At 50.2% G+C, this 25,082-nt stretch overlaps 1 protein-coding gene across 6 annotated transcripts in view; it reads left to right on the top strand.

Moving 5' to 3' along the window:
• Nucleotides 1–25,082, top strand: part of PLXNC1 (plexin C1) — a 155,721-nt gene that overhangs the window by 106,114 nt on the left and 24,525 nt on the right. For all 6 annotated transcript variants that reach the window (XR_007135949.1, XM_047788273.1, XM_047788277.1 and 3 more), the window contains 6 exons: nucleotides 2,254–2,292; nucleotides 2,533–2,657; nucleotides 3,934–4,132; nucleotides 8,746–8,892; nucleotides 21,860–22,037; nucleotides 24,966–25,069. Coding sequence is in view for 5 of the 6 variants with exons in the window: in XM_047788273.1 (XP_047644229.1) it covers nucleotides 2,254–2,292; nucleotides 2,533–2,657; nucleotides 3,934–4,132; nucleotides 8,746–8,892; nucleotides 21,860–22,037; nucleotides 24,966–25,069 (792 nt within the window). In the remaining variant the exon portion in view is untranslated. The remainder of the gene's footprint in view (nucleotides 1–2,253; nucleotides 2,293–2,532; nucleotides 2,658–3,933; nucleotides 4,133–8,745; nucleotides 8,893–21,859; nucleotides 22,038–24,965; nucleotides 25,070–25,082) is intronic.

The raw sequence follows: 25,082 nt of genomic DNA, 5'->3' as shown, positions 1-25,082 counted from the left end.
AACAATGCTATATTATCTTAGGAGCAGAAAGAGAGTTGCAAGAAGGCAAACTGAACTAACTCAGGGCTAGGTGGGATCTTGAAAGGCAGCTGGAAAAGCCATAGAAACTAAAGTCAAATGAAGACCCAGGAAAAACAAGTATACATTTATCAAACCCTAACAGGAAGACCTAAGTTAAAATCGAAATCATAGGAATTAGGAAAAGATAGAACAGGTAACATTTTTTTTTTTCTTTTAATGGCTGCACCCGTGGCATATGAAAGCTCTGGGGCCAGGGATCACATCCGAGCCGCAGCCACAGCTGTGGCCACCCCAGATCATTTAACCCACAGCACCGGGCTGAGGATCAAACCCGTGCCTCCCCGGTAACCTGAGCGGCTGCAGTCAGATTTCTAACTCATTGCACCACAGCAGGAACTCCTGTTGGGACAGTGCCTGTTGGAAACGCATTCTATTCTGAGGATACCTCCTATGGTTAAGTAGACCCAGGAGCCATGTCCTGCTCTTGGCCTGGAGGTTGGGTGTTAGAGGGAAAACTATGGCTGCTCAACACCCGCTAGATAACAACAGGCAAAACCCGAAGGGAGTGGTGGTCTCTCAGAGGCCAAGGCATCACCAGTTCCTGGTTCTTTGCCTCGGCAGCTGGGTTTTTGCTCTTAAAGCCTTGTTTTCCGTTTTATCGACAACTTTATTTTGCTGAAAATAGGAACAATCAGGGTAAGCAGAGCATCTCACCCCCTAGATGAGAGAAATTTGAATAAAAGGAGGAAGGGGCCTTTGAACACAGGGAGCCCAGAGTGGCATTTCCCTACTTAAGGTTAAGAATCAATCTCTTTAAATTGCCTATGGACATAAGGTAGGCTCAGCAGGAAAATATTAAGAACTAGAAAATGCAAATCCAAGGTCTGATTTTTCTACTTACTACTAAGAGAGAGTGTGACCAAAATAGTTTGAGGTCTTCTGCTTGGGCTAACAAATTTGAAACTATAAGGCAAAAAAAAAAATCCTCTATAGAAGAAATGTAATAAGATAGAAAAATAGCCTGCAGTTTCAATTGTTACCAAAACAATTGAAAATCACTGAATGTTTAGACTTATATTTTCATCCTGTTGACTCAAACAAAGTATTCCTCAGCTTGCTTTTAAAATTTAATCATTTAATTCCAATATGATTTATGATACATTAAAAGAAACTCAAATTTAAAAGTTTGTATTCAGGCGTTATAATAGAGCAGAGCACTTAAAAATATTTTTGGGGCGTTCCCATTGTGGCTCAGCGGAAACAAATCCAACTAGGAACCGTGAGGTTGCAGGTTCGATCCCTGGCCTCGCTCAGTGGGTTAAGGATCCAGTGTTGCCGTGCACTGTGGTGTAGGTCGCAGACGTGGCTCAGATCCTCAGTGGCTGTGGCTGTGGCTAACGTGTAGGCCGGCAGCAACAGCTCTGATCGGACCCCTAGCCTGGGAACCTCCATATGCTGGGGGTGCGGCCCTCAAAAGACAAAATACATATATTTGTCAACCAGCAGGACAGCAGCATTGTGGTCCACTTTGCCATAAATTAGTGATTAAAAAATAAAACTAATACTAACCGACCCGAAGAACGTGCGATGCACTCATTCATTTTGTTTCCGTGCCCAGCCCATCCCGTGAGGCGGGATTCATTTTGTTTTTCCGTTTTGCGGGTGAGGAAAGTCAGGCACCGGGAGGTTAAGTAGCTTGTCTGAAGTCAGGTGACTAGTAGATGACAAAACCCAGATTGGAACCCAAGTAGTCTGGGTCCAGATTCAAGCTTTTAACCGCCCCATTCCATCCTGTTTTGAACACCAGGGCATATGGATGAGTAAACACCACCAAGCCAAGACCTGCGAAGACTCACCCACACGTCTCAGTCTTTCTCCTTAGAAGCTCAGTTGCTTAAGGAGGGTCTGCACATTTGCGTCACCTCCTTTCACCGCCCCCCCACCTTTAACGCTGGACTCGGTTCTTTTAAAGCGTGAGATGCCTTCACCTACCCAAACGCGACGGATGTGATAATTCAGGGTCTTCTCAGAGGCCTTCAGAAGCCACTGAGGTTTCTTAAGGACTAACTATTTATTATGTAGAAGATAGGCCATGAGCCAAAGGCCAGGGGCTCTTCCGATGAGCAAAATAGTGTCCCTCCCTTCTTGCAACGGCCTTGGGTATGGTAGCAAAACTGCACTCTTCATTTCCTTTGGATGTTATGAATAATAAAAGTGTCTCCTTCCTCTCAGTCAGGTGGCTTCACCCACATCTTCACTGAAGATATGCATGTAAGTCTCTCCGTTTTCGCTTTTGGCCCGCGCCTGCCTGACACGCGCGCTGTCCTCATTCCCATCGCCATCATTACTTTCAATCATTCCTGTGGCTTTTTGGGGATCACGAATTTGCTATGAAGTAATTCATTGTCTTGGAAAACACATTGTGGATCTGCGGTCTAACTTTCTGTATTATTTTTATGGCATATTATTTATACTACATTCCTTTTTTTTATTTATTTATTTATTTTCCAGAACAGAGATGCCAGTGATAAGAATGAAAGCCTGACAGCTTTGGACGCCCTAATTTGTAATAAGAGTTTTCTCGTTACGGTCATCCACACTCTGGAAAAGCAGAAGAACTTTTCTGTGAAGGACAGGTATCAGCCAGCGCCTGCCTTTGTATTTTGAAAGTCATAACATAGAGGAGGAGTTCCCACTGTGGTGCAGGGGGTTAAAGAATCCGACTCCAGCGGTTCAGGTCACAGCGGAGGCTGCGGGTTCAATCCCTGGCCAGGTGCAGCGGGTTAAAAGGATCGGGCACCGATGAAGCTGTGGTGTGGATCGCAGCTATGGCTCAGATTCAGTCCCTGCCCTCAGAACATCATATGCCACGGGTACAACCGTTTAAAAAAAAAAAAAAAATCGGTACAGCCATTTAAAAAAAAAAAAATCGCTTAGTAGGGAAAATGAAACCTGAGCCTCCTATTTTTGTTCTAAACCACAGCTTGAACTTGGTATCTGAGAATGTTCCTCTATCCAGAGGCGGGTTGTTTGGTGGTGGCGGGGGGGCAGGGGGGGGGGGCATTGAGTCATGCCTCTGTGATGTCTCCAGTTCAGAGCACATGGCCCGGACATAAATTCTATTTTGAAGACACCCAAACATATGACTCTCCCCAAAAAGCACCCTGAAAAACCCCAACACCAAGAAAAAACATGAGTCCCGAGTCCCAAAAAGCAGAAGTGCTGTTTTCTATTTGAAAATATACCTTGAAAACTCGGGAAAATCATCCACTTCTTGTTACCACCCTAATTTAATGTTGAAGTGCCAAAAGCATAAAATGTCCTGAAGTCAACATTGATGCATGGTTTTTATGGGTTAAGAACACAGGTAGTTGAAACCGAAAGGTTAAAAAAAAGCCCCCTCCCCCGCAGGGCAGTGCCCCATTGCCTGGCTCCCCAGGCGTCCCTGGAAACTGCTATCGGGACCAAGCAAGCCACAGCCGATGGTTAGCCAAGGCTCTGTGTTGTTTTAAGGGGCTTTTTTTTTTTTTTTTAATCTCTATATCATCTTTTTTTTTCTTTCGGTTTTACTGAGACATAATTGACCTACCACCCTGCCTGGGGTTAAGGTGTACAGCATGACACCTACAAATCTGATCTCTTTTTCTGAGTTGGAGACTTTTTTTTTCTTTTCAGATTCCACATTATGAGTGAGATGAGACAGGGTTTGCCTTTCTCCACTTCCCTTAGCCTGACACTCTCAAGGTCCATCCATGTCGTCGCAAACGGCAGGCTTCCCTTCTTGTTCCGGCTGAACTCTCATCCATTTTAGCTGTATATACACCTCGTCCTCTTTATCCATTCAGCGGCGGTTGGACACTTAGGCTGCCTCCATACCTTGGCTCTTGTCACCACGGCTCTGTTTTTAAACAGGTGTCTATTTGCCTCCTTCTTGACCATCGCCCTGCAAACCAAGCTGGTCTATCTGACCAGCATCCTGGAGGTGCTGACCAGGGACCTGATGGAGCAGAGCAGTAACATGCAGCCCAAACTCATGCTAAGACGCACGGAGTCCGTGGTGGAAAAACTCCTCACAAACTGGATGTCTGTCTGCCTTTCTGGTTTTCTGCGGGTAAGTGTCGCATCCCAGCGGGGTCAGAGGTAAGACGATAGGCAGTTAGTTTTAGCAGATGCGGATGTCTTTGCCAGGGTAAGTCCTGAGCCCTCCCCGGTGGCAGCATCGAACCACTTGGAGTCCTGGTCTTTACCAGGAGTGCGTGGAAGGGAAAAGAAAATTCGCTTTTGCTGGAACTGGTCTATGCACGTGTAGTTCCTTGAGAATTTCCTCAGGGAAGACTTTTCCCTTTAAAAATGTCATTGGAGCGAGAACCATTAATGTGAGACCTACCCTCGTAACAGATTTTGAAGTGTACCAAATAGGATTATCCATGGGCCCCGGGTTGTGCCATGGATTTCTAGAACGTGACTGACGTTTTATATCCACTGACGTTGGCATCCACGCCACGTGGTTAGTTCACATGTGCACGTGTCAAATACTGAGGAGCACACATCGTCTTCAGGGCCCCTGAAGCATCTTGAAAATAGCCGTTTACCTGCCAGTGCGCGCGCCGTAAGCTAATTACACTCCATTCCGACCCGTCATCCCGTATTAAAACGAGTCTCCCAAGAGCCGCCTGCCCCTCGGGTTCACTTCGTTAGAGTTACTGCATGAACGCGGTCCTGATCGAATCGAAGCTTAAAATCTTTTCAAATGGGAGCTTTGTACACGTTCCCCTGATGAAGAGGGGGGGCCTGCAGCCCGCTGCTCGGTCTGCAGCCAGACTCCACCACCATCCAAAGGCCCGGCGCAGGTTGCTTGACCTGCCTGGCCTGGGTTTATAACCTGCAGGATGAGAAGGAGACGGTTTTAGGGCTCTCGGGAAGCACAGATGAGAAAATGTAGACGATTGCTCAGCACTGAGTCAGCACCCCCTAAATGGTGCCCGTTATTATTATACAACATTAATAGGAAAAGTGTGTTCTGTTCCACCAGCCTCCATTCAGCCCTCTGAGGCCCCTGGTGCAGGAGGTTCTTATCCTTCTTTAATTTTACCAGCCCTCCCGATTCCAGCAAAACTGCATAATTGTGTATTTGTAGCCGGTTCCAAAATCTAATTAAACTTTGAAGAAGATCCACTGCTATGCCACAGGTTTTAACAGTACTACTTAAGTGTAGATCCAAAAAGCAGCGCCTTAAATAGACTGCGCTTAGTTTAATGTTTAATGTAATCTTAGCAGTAGATGCACAATATATATATATATTTTTTTTACCAACCCTTTTCTCTCCCAAGGCAATACCCATTTATTAAGATTAATGAAATCTGCCTTCTTTTCTGTTTACTCGGTATAAATCATCATCCGCTTTGGGGAGATGTTGAGTGATTTTTTTCCTGGGGTGAATATTTTTTGCTTCCCCCCCCCCCGCCCCCACCCCCCATCCTAGCTTCTGCCACAGCTGCTTCTAAAGGGAGGCAGCAGGACCCTCACCTCGCTCTTTGGTCTTAGTCTCAAAAGGCAGGCTCTTGCGCCACCGCCTTGCCATTGAATCGCAGGTTTGGGCCCCACTGTCCATGTTTGCAAGCTCCTACAGGGGATTCTGGCACCTGCCTCTGAGAACCTGGGGTAGCAGAAGGAGCCTTAGCCTAGGCGAAGGCGTCTGGGTGAGAAGCAGCAGGCTCAGGCTCTAAGCTCATGTCTGTCCCCCTTGCTGCGTGGCTCTGGACACAGATAGCTCCTTGCACCTGGGCATCCGTTTCTAACTCCCAGATGAGGGGCGTGGCCATTAATGTCCAACCCCTTCCCCGTTTGTTCTTCTGTGATTCTTACTCTGAGCCCTGAAGGGCTCATCAGAGCCTTGTCCTTGCTGCTCTTGGGCTTTAAAAAAGCCAGGTGTTCGAAAAATCTGGGCCCTGAACCCAAACTGCCCCCTTGAGCAGAGGATTCTGGGTCAAGGGGATGCTGATTCAAGAGTGTCTGAGGTGGGGTGGTGAGGGGGCAGCAGGCTCCCCAGGGAGGAAGTGGCAGGAAGCCAGTCAGCAATACTTTCATTTTTAGTGGAATGGTTCCCTCTGGTGCAGGGGCCTGTCTTCCCCCACCGAGTGCCCACGGATGGGGGGGGGGGCGGGGGGGGGGCCCTGATGGGCCTAGTCCTCCTTCCCTACCTGCTCCCCACCCCGACCACACACATACACACACACACACACACACACACACACACACACACACACACGGGCTCCACGAGCTCTGTGACCTCCAGGTAAACTTCCCCCTCTGTGCCTCCAGGGCCCTGTTGGTAAAGTAATAATACTAACTGCCACCTACTGCCTTGCCAGCCACGTGCTAAGAACTTTGCTTCCTTTTGCTCATTGAACCCCATGAGGTAAATGCCTTTATGACCATTTTGCATGTTGGGCAATCGGGGGACACAGAACAAGCGAGAGTTTCTCCAGAGCCCACAGCTCCTGTGACAACACCAGGGAGCCTGCAACCACCTGTTTCCTGCTTCCCAAGGAAGCAAGTACCTCCTTCCAGGCTTAGGGGCGCTAGGGGATCACATGGGATCAGGGGTGCAAAAGCCATGGGCTCAGCCATGGTCAGAGCGACCGACCTCACTAAGGAAGGGCTGGGGAAGGGGTCCCTAACGCCCATCACAGGAGGGGAAGGGCAGGGTGGGCTCTGCGTCAGGCCAGCCCCCTGGGGAGCTGGGCGCACCCTGGTCTGATAAGATGCCTAAGCCCCCAGCAGGTGGGACTGACTTAGAAGGTGCAGCGGGTGGTGACAAAGAAACCCCTCTGCCCCATGGTTTCCTAAGCCAGCCTCACGTCAGAGCCCCTGGGGAGGTGTTGAAACTCCAGATGCCCAGGCCTCATCTCCAGAGGGTCCCCATCGAAAGTGGGACCCAGACCTCTGAATTTGTCATAAGAGCCCCAGGGGATTCTGGTGGCGACTATCCAGGCATCGAACCCGGGCGTGGGAGCAGTGCCAGAGGAGATGGTACTTTCCTGACTCTAGCTGCCCTCTCCCGAGAATTCCCGACTACAGGGTCACAGAGGCTGGAGCTGAGGCACCAGGCAGCCCAGAAGAACCTCCCCGCCCCCGGGCCCCCCAACGGCGGCCTCTGCGGGTGTGCCCACCCCCACCTCTGATGTGGGCTGGAGGCAGAGAGAGGTGGAGGTTGGAGGTTTGCGGTCAGGACATTACCTCCAGGGGTGGGCGGGAGAAGAGCGCTGTGCGGGTGCGAAGCACTAAATAAAGGAAGTTTCTCGTGCGAATTTAAAGGTCATGTTCTCGTCCCCGGGCTCTTCCCCACCTGGGAAATTTTTGAGCATTCCAGCCGCGTCCTACAGTGAGGAAGAGACTCCAGGATATGTCAGCAGGGGACGGGAAGTGATACAGGGGCCCAGGGGCGGGGAGGGTGGCAGAAGGAGCCAGAGGAAGCCCGGGCTTGGGCTGGGCTGTGCACCTGCAGTCACTGTAGAGGGTGGCACGGGGTAGGGGCTGAGAGCCCAGGAGACTTCCGAGACATCGTAGTTTACTGGTCCAGGGGAATCCTCCTTTCCAAGCCAGATGCATCGGCTGGAAAGCTCAATGCTGGAAACTGGTACGGCAGGCCCGGGTCACGTGACTGGCTTAGGCTCCTCGCTGAGGCAGCTTGACTTCCTGGTTCTGGCCCCGGCTTTTCTCCCCCCATCTATTCAGTGGCATGTCCTTCGGCTCGCGGAGGGGTTGACTGACTTCGCAAATGCTACCCTGTAGCCAACCCCGGCTGCGAGCCTGCGGCGGCTGCCGCAAAGCAGAACACCCAGGCCTCCCGCTTGGGTTGCTCAGCATCCATTCAAGCACAGTGCCAACAAATCTGGGGCCTCTCCGGCGCAGCAGGGCTGGCCACCCCTGGCCCAGGAAAAAGTGCATGTGGCAGAAGTGTGGAAAGCGGTCATCAGGATGGGCCGAATGTTTGGGAAGATCCTTAGAGCAGTGGGTTGGCTCTGGCCCAGGGGAAGGGGGTGGAGTCCATCCGTGGCCTATACCCGTGAAGGTGACGGGGAGGGGGCATCTGGGGAGGCCCCAGGGCTGGCCTTTCCGGGTCGGGCGGGCGGGTGAGGAGGCTGCAAACTGTGTCACGGAAGGAAGGCCACTTCCTTAGTGAGAAGCTGTTAACACCAAAAAGCTTCCTCATAGGTAAATGTTGGAAACGTTTTTAAGTTTCCTCTGGTTACCAAGGCGAATCATTGTGCATTTTTTAAAATGCCATTTATTTTCAGGGTGTTTCTAAGCACTGGGGGAAATTAAATAGGCATAAAAACAAAGGGTAGACCTCCTCTAAGTGTGTTCTTAGGCACTAGCCAGCTGATGGGAGTTAGGCTGCCATGCAGAAGCTTAAGCATAAAAAATGATCAGGTACTCTGTAGATGCCTTGAGAGAGAGAGAGAGAGAGTGTGTGTGTGTGTGTGGGTGGGTGGGTGTGTGTGTGAACATGCATGTGTGATGGGGAGAGGAGGCGGTTTCCTGAGTTTTGCTCCCAGTCCTAAGTGGCGCAATATGTATTTTCTTAGGAGTTTCATGTTGATTGTTAGAAAACACTGCCTCCTGTCTCCTGTCGTGGTGCCATAAACCGAAACTTCAATTCTTGGGAAAGTACACTGGATTCTGCTGAAAGCTAACTGTCACTTTTGCATCTTTTCCAAGGAGACTGTTGGAGAGCCATTCTATTTGCTGGTGACGACTCTGAATCAGAAAATAAACAAGGGTCCTGTTGATGTCATCACTTGCAAAGCCCTGTACACCCTTAATGAGGACTGGCTGCTGTGGCAGGTTCCGGAATTCAGTACTGTGGTACGTTTGCAATGAAGCCGATGGGGGGTCGCCGGGGGGGGGGGGGGGCGTCACTTCAAATGAAACGATATCAGTCCTACTGCAGGAGGCCTCGTACGTTTAGTTAATTAAAAATGGTCGCTGATAAAATATTAACACATGTTCACATAATAGATTTGAATGACTCAGATTGGGAGGGGGAAGTATTGTAACGATGCCTGGGGTACTCGTCAATTTCCAAAGATTTTAATATCAGGATGGCTTAGAGCTTTCAGCCTCGTCAAAGGAGATGCAAAGTACTCCCTATTCAGCACTTATAATTGCAATCAGAATTTCTCAACTGGCTCTGCTCTGGAAGACAATGTGTGAAGATATATTTCAACCAAACGGAGGCCGTCTTATTTTAGAAAGCTAACACAAGACAAATTCCACTGTGTTCCCCCTGCGCCATGACGCCCTTCCTGTATTTCCATGGATGAGTTACAAATGTTTGGTGTCATGCACTTCATGTTCTGTGATCTCATAGATATATTTAGAGGAAGGCTCTAAATCACGACAAGGAGATGAGCGCCGGGCTGCTGGAGGGTTTCACCCATGTAAGAACTTCCTTTTGGTCCTTCCCCACTTCACCCACCCACCCTCTTCCCTTGCTAAAGGAAAAGAGAACAATTTTTTGCACATTCAGGAATTTTTAGAGAGAACCAGCCATGGCAAGCATCTCTAAAATCACTTCGGAATTTTCTGTGTGTTGTTTTTTGTTTTTGTTTTTGGTTTTTTTTTTTTTTTTTCCATTAATAGAGACTCAGGAAAGAGATTGCTGTGTTTTGCTTTGATCTTTAGCTTTATGGAGATTCTGGGTTTCTTTCACAATCTCATTAGTGGAGGAGAAGGAAAGAATTCCAGTGGGGTTTTGCTCTTGCTCCGTAAGGGAGCTGAGTCTCCTGTGGCTTTGCCCTGGATGGCGGGCAAGCCCTGCAGTGTCATCCTGGAAAAATTCACCCCCTAATTGGAGAAGGCACCACACCACGTTGCTGTAGACTGTGTTATGGTTGCATCCTCTGGCGAGAGAATAGTCCCTAGATCAGCAGTTTCAAGTTCCCGGGCATTGGCAGATGCTGCTCACCCTCCACTGAAGATGGCACGCATCTGAGCAGCCATCAGCAGGGTTGGGAGCGGGACCGAAAGTCAGCAGTTCTGACTTGGGTCTATACTCCCATCCACACCCGAGAGGCAATGCAGGCAGTGGTTCTCCAACCTTGGCATGCATCAGAATTGAACACCGGTTGTGGAGTAACACCGGTTGTGGAGTTGCCTGGTGGACGAGTGGGTTAAGTATCCTGCCTTGTCACTGCTGCAGCTCTGGTCTTTGCTGTGGTGCAGATTCTGTCCCTAGCTCTGGAACTTCTACATGCCCGGGCATGGCCCCAAACTATAAAATCCCCAGTTGCAAGGCAGCCCCAGCATCAGAGTTTCGGATTCAGTAGGTCTAGGGCGTGGCCAGAGATTTTGCATTTCTAAAGAGCTCTCTGCAGCTGCTGCTGGTCCAGGACCACACGTGGAGAACTCTTGATAGAATGGTTACTGAGAGTGGCTTCTAAAGCCAGACAAGTTGGAATCCTGCCTCTGCCACTGGCTAGCTGTGTGACTTTGGGCAAGTTTGGAAACCTCTCTGTGCCTTCATATCCCCATCTGTAAAATGGGATGTTGATCATGGCGGCTGCCCACCTCATGGGGTCTTGCGAGGACTGAGAACTGATGTCCTGTAAAGCACTTAAGACGTTGCAGGGCCCGTGAGTGGCATGTCAATTCTGATCTCCTCAGGCATGTGTTAGACGCGTAGATCTAGATAGACCAACGCCGGCGCCGTCTGGGGACTGCTGGCCTCGGACTCTCTGAGGGTGGAGCCCAGGTTCAGATAGAGGTTTTCACCGCTCCAGGTAATTCTGAAGTGCATCCCGCAGGAAGCACCCCCTGATACCTTGGAGAACAAAAGATGAACGTGCATCTGGGCCTCTTGACTCCCCTTTCACGGATCCAGGGTTTGTCCTCCAAGCCAGGGCCTCGGTCCTAATGCGGAAGACGCCCTTGATTTTACTCGGAAACATCTTGGGAGCGCCACAGGTTCCCAACGAGGCGTGTTTGCAAGTGAATGTAGGTCAGGGGAATCCAGCAGCGTTTCACTTTCATGAAACCCTGAACCCGGACAGGAAGGAGAGGAGAAGCTGGGGCTGGGAGTGGGGGACGACATCAGCTGCCTGGAGCAACTCTGAGGTTTGGGTCCTTTCTAAGGCTTTACATCTGAACACTTCTCCCCCCCTTTCAGTTTGAAATGTTATTTATTTCACAGTCAATTAAGACCATGTGTTTCTGATTTGTTAACGCTCAACTCATCATCAAAACGTTTCTTGATGTTGCAGAAATTTGTGTCGACGCTCGGATTCTTTTTTTCCTTTGTAGCCCCTGGGGAAAAGGTTGATGGGAAATTATGCTCTCAGAAATCCACATAAATCTTCCTTTTCAGAGTAGGAATTTGCCAGGAGATAGCGTTGAGCCGGGAGAAGGGGTGGGGAGCTTGTTTCTAGGGCCCTTGCCTTTCAAACGGATTTTTAATGCCTTTTATTGCACTCGTCCCAACACGTCTTTCATGGTAGATCGTTGTGCCAGAAGCTCCAGAGAAGCCTGCTCTGGTCTGTTGCTTGTGTGACAAAAGGTTAGCAGAAGGGCAATATAAAAAATTTAAGGTTTTTCATTTCCTTTCCGGCAAGTCCCCTCAGCCTTCACCATCGTATTTTAAAATGTCTCCCTTTCTCTCCTTTCACCCCGTTTTTCCCACTTTACCCCCCTTCCCCAGACATGTGTACCCAGTGGTTCAAAATCTTGATTTTCTGAATTTGCCTCTGGTGGTTTATGTAATTGAAAACCGAGGCATGGTGAACAAACTCAGTTTTTTGAGTGTGCATGTGAATATGTGTGTGTGTAAATTTTTTTCAAGGAGGAAAGAGAAAAAAACAAAAAACAAGAGCAGCCACATGAGCAATGAGAAATGATAGAGCCTCGGTGCCATGGCAGGGCCACCTTTAAAAAGAGGCCGCCAAAGTCCTGTTTGGTTAAATGCTCACAAACACAACACCTCATCTGACAACCTAAAATCAGGGTTTCACACCTCTAAGATTAGGATGCGTTCTCCCCGAGGTGTGGGGTGTTTTCTAGACCATGAGGCATCCTGCCAATTGCTTGTATGTGAAACCATTGGACTAACGTATGGGTTCCAAGAAGTCATTCTTTGTTTGCTGCATCCTGGGTGGAACATGGCTCTGCCTTTCTGAACATGCAGTCACTTCCTCCAGGACCAGAAGAAGCCATCCTTTTCCAGCAGGCATTGCAGGCTGGTGTTCAGTGAGGCAGACTGCCACAACCTTCTCAGGGTCCCGGATGGCAGCACCAGGGAACGTTTGTGTGCACGCACATGCGCGCGCACGCACATGCACACGCACGCACGCACGCACACGCACACGCAGGACTCCTGTCTTCGTCTCATGCCCAGCGCTTGAGAGCTGGCAGCCAAAAGAGGAACAAGTCCCATTACTCTGCAGGTTTTCCCCCTTTGCAAATTTTTTGGCACGTTTGATTTTGTGGCTGGGGCATCTGGGGCCCCCCGTGGGTGCCGGCTGTGTGTCTAGAGAGTGATTTGGGAGCAGCTCGCCTGAAACTTCAGAAGAGCAAGTGAAGGTTGAGGATCTCGGTTCCGGGAAAGGGCGCCCCGTGGGAGAAGGGACACTTGCTTCCCTTTCAGGAGGAGACGAGAAAACCTAATCACTCGTGGCCAGTGTGCTGAAATCGCGAGAGAAGTGTGACTTATAATCAAAGTTAAGCCAGCAATGGTGTTTTGAACTCTTAAACCCAGGAAATGAGGCTGCCAGTCTGCTGTAGCCGAGAGATAGCATCTTGGCACCCTGGGAAACAGAGTTGAGACAAACATATTATTGCCCTCGTCCTCTTATCTCTGAGACAGTCTTTAAGATTATTAGAAAAATCTTAAAAAACACAAAAATCGGATTGCCTCTGCTATGATTCATTGAAAGTTTATGCCAGCCCGCCCCAGCCTATGTCCCCTACTCGTTACTGTATTGGGGGCAACCGTGCTTCATAAAATACGTCATCTACGCCAGAGCCCTCACTGAACCTAGCAGGAGATTCTCCTCGACCGCTTTTCCCTTCAACGCCGTGGTTCCCCCCACCGCTCCCCGGATCCTCCTGCTCCCTTCAGTGTGTCCTCGAGGAAGATCCACTCTCCCCGTAGTTAACCAACCCACTGTCCCCAGTAAGTGATTCTCCGGTTACCTCAATTACATCCCCTTGTTCATTTCAGCCTGATGTCTGCACTTCAGCAATCTTGTTTTTAATACTCATAGCATTTGTGGAGAAACAGGAAAGTTAATTAACAAGTCTTGAGCTTGCTTTTTTTCCTCTTTCCCTTTTCTCTCCACCAGCGTGCAAATCATTTCCATTATGACTTGCAATAAGACCGAAACCATTACAGGCTCCATCGTTACTGTTCTGAGCTTTCTGGTCAAAGAAGCGAAACGGGGTTTTTTTGTTTTGTTTTGTTTTGTTTTTTTAAATAATCACTTTAGGTTAGTCATCCTAGTTGATGGCAGGCAGCGGAAAATGAAAAATTAACCTTAAACGAGCGCTTTAAATGACTTTCCTCTTCGTACGTTTTCTTCTCACACCCTTAATCTTGGGATTAGAAAATAATTTAGCTCCCGAAGTCCAAAAGGAGTTAATTTTCTTCTTTATGGCTCAAATGCCACTCTGTGCCTTCCTCACTAAGGATTCTTCTTCATAGCTGTACCTCTCAGAGGATGGTAACTTTTACAGCGCATCTTGGTGTGGATAAAGGCAGGTTCTAGCTTTGATTTTCCTGGCCTTACCAAAGCCAGCATTGCATTCGACGTTACTGTTACCTAGAGCGGGGATCGGCAAACTACAACCCATGGGCCAAATGTGGCCCTGCTGCCTGTTGTTATAAATAAAGTTTTATTGGCACACAGCCATGCCCATTGATCCGCTGTCTCCAGGGCCGTCTTCCTGCTCCCACAGCAGAGCTGAGTAGTTGCAGTGGAGACTGTACGGGCCTCAAAGACTTAAATGTTTACTGTTGGTCTTTCACAGAAAACTTGCCGCTCTTCAGCGCTTGCCATAATAGAGAAAAAAAAAACGAGGATCCACCTTCCCACTAACCCCCAAGCCCTTGGCCTGTTGGCTCGCCTTCTAGGGACACAGCAGTGGAAAAGCCGCACCACGATCCATAACGCTGAGACTCACAGGCCCTGTGCCAACAATCAGGAAGCTGTGAAACACTCATATTCAACCTAAAACACGGAAGTCAATCATTTTGCGCTAAATCAGACAGACTGTCTCACTTGACTTTTGCGTGAACAAGTGTTAGTAAATCCTGGCACGTGTAGGAAAACTTGGGAGAGAAACTTAAATTTAAGGACAGTCTCTCCATTAACTTAATTTTGTTCTTCGAAAGGGAAACGGCCTTCCTCCCTCATTAGTCTGTCAGGGGGTGAAGTCCCTTGACCCAGGCCTCACTGAGCTCTCAGTCTCTGATGGAGAAAAGAAAAGGAAGGGGGGGTGGGGAGGCGCAGCCAGAGCAGCATTACAGGGGCCTTGACTCCAGCTTGAGAAAAACCTCCGATCAGATGCTTTTCTGAGACTTACACTTCCTTTTTTTTTTTTCCTTTTCTTTTATGGTCGTACCTGCGGCATATGGAAGTTCCTGGTCTAGGGCTCAATTCGGAGCTACAGCTGAGGCCTATGCCACAGCCACAGCAACGCCAGATCCTAGTGGTATCTGTGACCTACAGCACAGCTCACGGCAGCACCAGGTCTTTAACCCACTGAGTGAGGCCAGGAATCGAACCTGCATCCTCACGGACTCTGTGGTGGGTTCTTACCCCACTGAGCCCCCACGGGAACTCCTGAGACTTGGACTTCTAGCCTTAGGCTCTTGCTGCTTGGACTGAACTTCTGGGAGTGGTTTTCCACTAATTCAGTTTAGTGTAAGAACCAGACTATTCTTTGGACCTTCACTGGGCTCTGAAATGAAATTAGAAAGATATTTTATAGGTTTTATTTAATGAAAGCAATTATTGGCCTAAGACTTTTTATGATAAAATTGCGGGCTTGTAATAAATTCCTTTAAAATTGGTTTCTAGGTATTAGAGAAAGAATGCAGCGACATCCCTCGCCTTGGTAGCCATTCCCTCCCCTTGGTAGCCAAGGGTATGGCTGAAGAGTTAACGAGGTAGCTGCATCATTCCTTTCCCCGCCGAAGAGTGGGGCAATATGGGAAAATCCCTCTTCCCCTGCTTTCGATGCCTCCTCCCAGCCCTCTGCAGCCTGTTTTTTCTGCCTTCTCCGTTGCTGAAACGACCACGTTTTGTGAAGGTGGATGCGCAAAGCTGCTGGTGGAGCAGGAGTGTGGTCGTATGTCAAGGTGCCCTGTTGCTCAGTGGGGCTGGGGATGGGGTTTGGAGTCTGACCGTCTTGACCAGGACTCTAGGCTCAGATGCTCACGAATTGGCTGTGTGACCTTGGGCACGTCACTCAACCTCCCTAAACCTGTTTCCTCATCTTTAAACAGATGATAAGCCCTAAATCGTGTACGTTTGTTATGAGGTCAGGAAATTATATCTCTATGATGACTGGACATCATGCCACAGGGTAGGTGCCCAAGATTGACGCATAGTAGCTTTCTCATCCGGGCTGTTTTTCTTGTCAGCGGTAAGGTCTACTAAGCAGAAACTGTCCCCTCACCATTCTGTTTGATTAGTTATTGATTGATGATGGGTGATGCGGGGGAGTTGATTAGCTGCATCCATTGTCATTAAAAGCTTATGTGACTGTTGAAAATGTCACCCATAACCCCTGGAGCAGACAGCATCCCGCTGGACACACGTGAACAGGAGAGCACAGTGACAAACCTGCCCAGCAAACTACCTAAAGGGCCTGGATTGCAACCTGCTGCAAAGTTCCAGGTCCTTCCAGCCTGTTCCTTTCTCTGGGTTTGGGTCAGGTGCCTTCCGGGTAGCTTTGCCTTCTAAGAACCCTTCTTGGTAACAGGCATTGGTCCTGGAACCTCTCTTCCTTCTGACCCAAGATAACCGTAGCTTAAGAAGTTTCTCTCTCCCACGTGAAGTTCTGGGAAGGGCAGGCCAGCAGTGGTGGGAACCTCCGCTGGGATGCCCCACAGAGCCGGGTTCCTCTCTGCTTGCCCTAAGGTCACCTCCTGCCCTAAGGGGTTTGCCTCCCCATCAGCCTTCTTCCACATTCCAGGCAGCAGGACATCTGCTGAGCTTTAGAAAAGGTGACAGAGGGTGTCACCAGCTGTCTTTTAAGGAAGTTCCCCAGAGGCTGCTGCCTAACACATCTGCTGCATCTCGTTGACCTGAACCTAATCACATGGCCATACCCTGCCACAGCAGAGGCTGGGCAAGGCCGTCTTCATTCTGGGTGAACTTGAGCTCGATGAAAATGCCTGTCTGTGGGGCCTGACCCCCAGGGTGCTCCAGGCTGCGTGGGTTCCCTAGGGTTCCAGGCCAAGCCCGGTGAGGAGCTCCAGCTGCCTCGACTCGGTCCAACCTGCCTGCTCTGCTAGCGTTTACTGTGAGCCTCAGGCGGGCTGGGACTGCCCTTCAGAAACCGATGCCTTCACGGGCCTCTGGGCTCTGCAGTTCCGAGTGTGACCCTAAGGACGCGCCTCGCCAGCTCTGCGTCGTGGACACAGTCCTGAACCTCTCTGGGTCTCGGCATCCTCACCTGTTCAATGATGCGGAGCGTAGCGCAGAGGGAGTCAGCAGTTAGGAGGGCTAGGTGACTTAGCAGAGCAGGCGCGGCACGTGGTAGGTGTTCAGTACATGCTGGCTGTCGCTGTATTCTCTCCTTCAGCTTTTGTTTCTAAAATAGTACAGGACATGGCCGTTGGTGGTTTTGGAAAGGCCAGCATGCTTCATCACGTCCTCCGCCCTCCATGCTACCCAAAGGAAGTGGGATTCTTTATCTTGATTTCCTGACCTAGTAGCCTGAGTGAAAGACTGAAGCTCACTGCCCATCAGTCTCATTAGAACAGAAGCCAAGGACCTCCGTGGTCCAGAGCCCTCCTCCTGGACCATTGCACGTGCAGCTCCTCTCCAGACCCAATTCACGTACCTCCTCCTCTGTGCAGCCTTTCTTGGTTTCTCTGCCTTTGCAAGCCTTTCTCCAAACCAGAGGAAGTATCTCTCTGAACCTCTAAGGCAGTCCCTCTATACCTACAATTTTCTACCTGACACAGGAATATGTTGTGTGTATCCCACAGTTGTTGTATCAGGCTTCAAATGCTTCCCAGGCCGGAGAAGTGCCAGATTCTATTTTGTAGCGTCTGCAATGCCCTGTACACAGTAGGTGCTGAGTGGGTGGGTGTCGACGAATGACTTTATCTACCTCCGCCTCAGCAAAGTGAGCTCTGGCAGGTTGGGTGCATGCAGATGGAAATCAGAGAAAATGTGACTCATGGTGCCTGAAGTCATAAGAGCATGGACTCGCATCCCAGAGCAGGAGATGTGGAGGAAAGCAGCCCTAAGGCAGGCCCGTGGACTCCGCCGTCGGGGCTCTGGCTCACCGTCTCCAAGCGCCTCCTGATGCTTTCTCCAAGTCGGAGAAGCTGCCACAGCTCTAAGCACTGCCTTCCTCTTTTGTAGAAATCCTGCCCCTCTGTATCTCCCTGGGCAGGGCTGGATCACATGAGTAGCCCCTGGTGATGGAGAAGAGAGTTGCCAGCCGTCATGGTTCCTGGCCCACGGCTGCTGATGCCAGCTTCTCACAAAGAAGGAAGAGAGATGGAGTTGCCTCTGTGGCACAGTGGGTTAAGGATCCGGGGTTGCCGTTGCCGTGGCATAGGTCGCAGCTGCAGCTCAGACGTGATCCCTGGCCAGGAAAATTCAAGATATCATGGGTGTGGCCAAAAAAAAAAAAAAAGAGAGAGAGAGAGAGATGGCTGCTGATTGGACAGCAACCATATCTGTTGCCCCAGCTTTGCTGACGCTTTCACAGCCAGAGCACAGAGCAGTCCCTCTTAACAGAGGGCAGATTTCTGGGGAAGAGACCAGGGTGCATTTTAAAGCACTTGAGCCTTGTGTGGGTCTTGAAAATGAATCACCACCCCATAGATCTGAACTGTGCTTAGTTTATAAAACAGTTTCCTGTTTGGAAAGGCAGCCTCATCAAATGTTTCAGAACAGCGAGCTCAAGTGCCTGCTTCTGCCCTTTCCTTGCTGGGTGATCCTGTACAATTTACTTCACCTCTCTGGACCCCAGGTTCTCATCTGCAGAATAGGAATAATAGGAAATCTGTCATAGGGTCGTTTCAGGGTTAGTTTATACATCCTAATACACATCGTTTACGCGAAGCCTTGGCCTACAGGAAGTACGCCTTAATTTTCTGTTACTACCTGTCATGAGTTGGTGACCCTGTCACTCCTTTGAGAGAGGAGCAAAGAGGGTCTTGCAGCTCAGAGACATCAGAGGACTTGCCCACGCGCCCGCGGGAGGGAGCGGCACGAGGGGATGATCCTGGGGGTGTGCTGCCAGCGTCCACGGCCCTTGGCCCCCTGCCTGTCCTCCCTGCTCCAAGTCTCTGAACACTTACTGAGGGTGACAGAGTTGCACCTGGCGGCCGAATATTGTTTCAAGGGGGCTGCTTTGGTTGCCCAGGTGTATCATGAACCATCTGAGAGCAAAGCCGGCCCGAGGGTCCCTCCTCCGCCCGGCACTTACACGGAGACAGTCACCGGGCGGATTGGCTGGTTTCGTGGGTTTGGAGGGGGACATGGTGCTTCCTTGGGGTGCGGGGGGTCTTCCCTGATGGGGAACAGAGGCCCAGCGTGAGCTTGCCGAGCCTGGGGATCGGGTTAAGAGCCAGGGCCTGCCCGGAGACTCCTGACTACACGTACCGGTTCAGCACCTGCTGCTTGAGCACAAAGCATTAGCGGCATAAAAAATGAACACAAATCAATTTGTGTCTGAATTTACTCTCTGAATTCCCTGTGGACTCTAGAAAATGCCATTTTACCTTTTTTCCACCCATCTCGCTGTGGAGGCAGTGGCAGATTTACATGATTTTACATCCAGTTGAGGATTTTTTTTTTTTTCCTTTTGGTTGTGTTTTTAAGAGGAACATTTATTGCCTGTAAAGAAGTGTTTTTGTTGAAGACAATGGTGCCCTTTAGGTAATCTCAATGTTATTTCACAAATACCTATAAAACTATTAAAGCAGCTGGGATGGCACGAGCCCTGACTTATCCATCCTTATCTTTGGAGGTCCTGTGCAGTTGCTTGCCTGCTGCCACTCCTGCTGGTGGGGAGACCCGGGTGCGTCTCCCCAGACCGAAGCGGGCAGGACTGGCACTTAGCCCTCCAGCCCCTCCAGGAACCCCGCTCGTGCAGGGAATCTAGCTTAGGACTGCGATGATGGCCCGAGCTAAGACAGTTGCTGGTGTCTGGAGGGTTCCTGGGCTCTGGGTGGGACAAGGAAGAGGAGGGAGGGCCAGGCTGGGAGAGGCCGAAGCTCAGTGGTTCACCGGGCCACCCCTGGCCCTCCACTTACAAGCCGTGTACCTGGAGCAGCTCGGCTCCTCTGTATCTCCGTTTCTTCACTCAGAAATCGGGATAAGAGGAGTTCCTGTCATGGCGAAGCGGAAACGCATCTGACTAGTATCTATGAGGACGTAGGTTCGATCCCTGGCCTCGCCCAGTGGATGAAGGATCCGGCATTGCCGTGGGCTGTGGTGTAGGTTGCAGACATGGCTGGGATCCTACGTTGCTGTGGCTGAGGTGTAGGCCGGTGGCTACAGCTCCTGATTCAACCCCTAGCCTGGGAACCTCCATATACTACGAATGTGGCCCTAAAAAGCCAAAAAAAAAAAAAAATGGGGATAAGACTATGATACCTCCTTCCCCGGATGTTGGGAAGATGAAAAGAAGCATGTCTTGAAATGCATGTGGCAAGGTGCCACTAAATGTCCCTAAACAGGGAGCCGAAGAGAAGACTCTGGTGTGAGGCTTGGCCGCTGTAGTTCCTTCTCCACGTCCATCCTTTAAACACCTGCCGCACATGTGGGGTTTTGCAAGTGGGGAGGCATTCTCCGTCCTGGCCCGGCAGGTGCCTGGCCCAGGAAAAGGAAAGGCTCTCGGGCCAGCCCGAGATCACCTTAACTTCGGGCTCCAGACTCCGCTCGTGGGGAGACTGAGCCCCTCGGTTAGGGCCGCACCGCGGCTTGCTCTTGCCTCACCGTAAACAGGACTGGAGGGGCCAGATGTAAAGGCGGTGAAAAGAATACGTGCCTCTGACCGCCCCCCCCCCCCAAGTTCCAGGAGCCCCTTCTCCATGGCTGGGGTCCTTAGGTCCTACCTCCCAAGTCAGACACGGTTCCAAGTGCCACCGGCTTAATCCGGTTCATCATCGCGGGAACCCCAAGAGGGCAGTGGCTCTTGTTCCCACTTCCAAGGTGAGACGTCTGAGATACAGAGAGGTTACGCAGCTAGTTCGTGTTGGGCTGAGGTTGAACCCAGCAGTCTGACCCCAGAGCGGGTGCCCAGCCCCACTGGCTTGCTGGCAGCTTGCTCTTTGCTCCGATAGAGATGCTGAGCATGAGGCAGGGTCCTAGCTGCTCACCGCCGACCAAGCTTCTGTTGCCACGAGAAGACCTCCTCATACCAACCGTAGGAACATGATCAGTTCCATGAACTAATGACATCCACGCCGTAATGGCTGTCCTCATCCTCCGCAAGCCTGTCCCAGCCGCCTGGCCCTGTGTCACGCCTTTGACCTGCATCATCTTGGGAAATCTCGCTCACACACCGGAGGGCTGGTCCTGTTCTTCTGTCCACTTTCCAGTCAAGGTCACTCCAAGGATCCCCATTTTCCACACTATTTGTGTTTTCGTTTTTGAAAAACATTTCCATCCGTTAATCATTCAGGCTTCTCTCAGCGTAGCCAGGCTCAAACCCACAACACAACAGTGTATTGCCCACCATGCCCAGGTCCCTCCAACTCCCTAACTGCCGGGGTGCCTTAGAATCCAAACGTTTATTTTGCTAGTTGCAAAAACTCTTGGCCCTGCCCTGAATCGGTTCCCTAGGACCCCTAGGACATGGCTTTGTTGCTCTAGATCTGTTTATTCTTAGGCAACATAAACCTGAAATTGCTTTTAAATTCACTTTGAAAGACTCCCTAGTTCTGCATTTTCATACTTTCGCAAAGGCCCTACTTCCCCCATTAGGCTAATTCTGAGGTTTGGCTGCAGTGGGAGAATGTTAACGGACAAAATCCCAAGTAAAGGCCCTGAAAGGTGAAGTAGTTAATGCAAGAATAATAGGACAGGGTGGGGATCTCGGGGCTTTAATGAGAGCTGGGGAAACCGGCCGACTGGCGATGTTGAAAGTGGACGGGAGACACGCAGCATCGTAATTACTGCAGCGTATTACAAAGTGACCTCTTTGGCCTGATCAATAGGGAGACCTTTTAACCTTTCCTGTCACCTGGAACGTGGCTTCGAGGACTCTGTGCTCCTCTTAATAAAAAAGATAATCACCCGTCCGCCCTCGTGTACTGTGGGACCGTTCCAGCGTGGGTGTTTTGTTTTGAGGATGAAATTAGAAATCTCTATTTTCACATGAATGTGTACCTACAGTTGACTCTCAGATGCATTTTTTCAATGCTTGCTCTGCAATGAGAGTTTTAACTTCCCGTTTTCCTTTCCATTATCCCTGCAAAGAATGGATTATGGAAAAAAGATGAAAGCAGTATAATGCGGTATGTGGTGTTTGCTAGTGCACGGTCAGAGGTATTAGCAGGACTTGCCACGGCTTGTGTCTTTTACGAATGCCTTTCAGATGGCAATTATCTAATAGACTTGGAAACCTGTTTGTATTCTTGCAGGCATTAACTGTCACCTTTGAAAAAATCCCAGAAAACGAGAGCGCAGATGTCTGTCGGAATATTTCAGTCAATGTTCTTGATTGTGATACCATAGGTCAAGCCAAAGAAAAGATTTTCCAAGCATTCCTAAGCAAAAATGGCTCTCCTTATGGACTTCAGCTGAATGAAATTGGTCTTGGTGAGTAAGGCAATACGGGAACTCTTTTGTCCCAATCCCCTGATGGGCCTCCCTGCCGCCTCCCCTCCATCCCTGTCCCAGCGTGTGTGAGCTCTGTTTGGTGACGCTTACTAGCCTGGGTTGTCCCCAGAGGGTACATCTTCGGGCCAGGAGGCCACATTGTTCATCCACTAGTATGGTGACTCTTCCTAAGAAGCAGGATCTTTGTGTTTTGGGTTTGTTTTTTTTTTAAGGGCCGCTCCTGTGGCACATGGAGGTTCCCAGGCTAGGGGGTCTAATCGGAGCTGTAGCCGCCGGCCTAAGCCAGAGCCACAGCAATGCCAGATCCGAGCCGCATCTGCAACCCACACCACAGCTCAGGGCAACACTGGATCCTTAAGCCACTGAGCGAGGCCAGGGATCAAACCCGCAACCTCATGGTTCCTAGTCGGATCTGCTTCCGCTGCGCCACGACGGGAACTCTGAGAAGCAGGATCTTTCAAAGATGCTGTATAACTATAAATATAAATAATGTTTGTAAATCAGATTCATGAGATTGCTAACCCCGAGACGGAATGAATTCACCTTGCATCAAGAAGTACAGAGAGGTGTCAACCTGAGGCCCTCTGCATGTGTTGCATTTCACATTGGCGTTTGATTTGTTTGTTGTGATACTGAGTGTGTCATTAGTGGGTGGCTCAGACTCTGGGTGTTAACTTCAGCAGCTAGAAAGGTCATCTTCCTTGCTGCTGTCGCATCCTGCATTAAGTGTCATCTCCATCCTCCCCCACCACGAAGCAGCATCTGCTCTGAATTCATTTTCGGGCTCTCCTGGTGCACGGCAGAGGCGAGCATGTGCGTGAGCCAGCTAACAGGGCTCCACGTCACTCAAATGTTCATCAGCATTTTCAAGCCGACTCCACGCAGCCCTCCCCGGAGACTGTCGTGGGATTTTATGGCAGCTAATGCGACAGGGGAAAGGGGGGAAATCGCAGCCGTGACAGACGGCGTAACAAGGGTCCTCTCTCCTCCGTGTACACTCGTAGCCTCGACTAAGCAGGCGGTTCAAGTCCTCCCACCCGGCCCTGCAAGGCAGGCCTCCCGCTAAAAGGCCATTGAGAGACGCCGGGGGCGGAGGCTGGCAGATCCCGGGGAAACCAGGCAAATAGGTCGCAGCGCCAAGACCTGGCTTTAAAGACAGCCGGGCCACTAAGGCACCTCTCCTCCACCTCTCTTCTGCTGCCCTTGTTGGGATGGACTCTTGGTCACTTCAAGATGCTATGGGCTCACCTGGTTAGAGGCAGGGTCCAGAGGGTAGCTGGGAGGCCATGCTGTGACCCAGGACCATCCACCCCCTTGCCCTGCACCTCGGTCTCAACAGTGTGAGGCTCTGACTGCAAAGGAGATGAGCCCTCAGAGCCGAGGAAGGAAAGAGCCCAGTCCTGCCGTGGCCACGTCCATAGTATCGCCCAGAGTTTGTGCCCATCAGGTATTCCTGGCCTCTGACATGGGGGGAGGGAGCAGGCCAAGCCCACTAGAAGCTTCCCATTCGTCAGATGGCAAATGCCGATCTTCCAAACTACCCGCTAGGCCAGCCTCAGAAAACCAAGGCAAAGCCTTAGAAGTCAGCCGTAAATCTTATGAAAACCCAATACCAAAAGTAGCTGTGCTAAGACCTCTTACAGCAGAGGCTCCACAAACTCAGATGCCCAGAGAGGCAGGAGGCATCACAAATGAGGGGTGTCGGCCCACCTGGCTTGATAGAACATGCATGGGACCCAGCTTAACTGGGGCAAGACACTCGCCATGGAAGGGGGCAGTGTCACTTTAGCTTCTGCCAATGATGGCCACGTGTGCCTGTGGGGTCAGGGTTACCAGATGAGCCAGTTGTTTAAAGGGGAATCAGAAATCCAGATTTTGATGTGCAGTCTTCCAGTCTGTTAAGTGTTGGTGCTAAAGTGACATTCGAATCATCGTAAGTCAACGCTGTGCAGGCTCACAAAAAGGAAACCCCACGTTCTGACCCTAGGGCACAAGGTGGCGACCTCTGTAAAGAGGTTGAACCCCAGTGTTGGGAGACAAAGCCCAGCAGTGCCCCTCTACACGGGGACCCACAGAAGATAGTTCTCAGAGCACCTGCTTGTGAACACACACACACAGGAGTGGGCACACAAATTTGCTTTTGGAATTTTACAAAGAGTTTAGTCTCCGAAATAACGTTGTTTTGTCTCCCTTTGGCTGTATTTCCAGGCTTAGCCTCAGAGTAAAAGCTTCAGGGGGAAGCGGTCTTACACATCCAAGCCCTAAGCACGAACCAAAAACAAAAAACTCCGGCTCCCGGTCCCACTACTGTCTCTCTGACCCTTCAAAACCATTTTGCTCTTTTCAGCTGGTGAGAAACAGTAATTGCCCAAGTGACAGGGTAGCATTTTACATTTCTCAGTGTTATTTTTTTAAATTTTGATTTTTAAAAAATTTTTTTTGGCTTTTTAGGGCTATACCTGTGGCATATGGGAGTTCCCAGGCTTGGGTTCACATTGGAGCTACAGCTGCCGGGCTACACCACAGCTCACGGCAAAGCGGGAAGCCGGGGATTGAACCCACATCCTCATGGATACCAGTCAGATTTGTTTCCACTGCGCCACCACAGGGACTTCCTGCCCTTGTCATTTTATTTTTATTTTTATTTTATTGTTTTTGTCTTTTTGCCTTTTCTGGGGCCGCTCCCATGGCATATGGAGGTTCCCAGGCTAGGGGTCGAATCGGAGCTGTAGCTGCCAAGCCTACACCAGAGCTCATGGCAATGCTGGATCCTTAACCCATGGAGCGAGGCCAGGGATCAAACCTGCAACCTCCTGTTTCCTAGTTGGATTCGTTAACCCCTGAGGTACGACGGGAACTCCCTCGTCATTTTAAAAGCGAACAAAATGCTCTTTGGCTTTTTTTCAGAGCTTCAGGTGGGCACACGACACAAAGAACTTCTGGATATTGACAGCTCCTCTGTGATTCTCGAGGATGGAATAACGAAGCTGAATACCATTGGCCACTACGAGGTAGGAACGAGAT

Source organism: Phacochoerus africanus, chromosome 7 (assembly GCF_016906955.1).
Source record: "Phacochoerus africanus isolate WHEZ1 chromosome 7, ROS_Pafr_v1, whole genome shotgun sequence".
Taxonomy (NCBI): Eukaryota; Metazoa; Chordata; class Mammalia; order Artiodactyla; family Suidae; genus Phacochoerus; species Phacochoerus africanus.
This window is presented reverse-complemented; position numbering and strand designations above follow the sequence as displayed.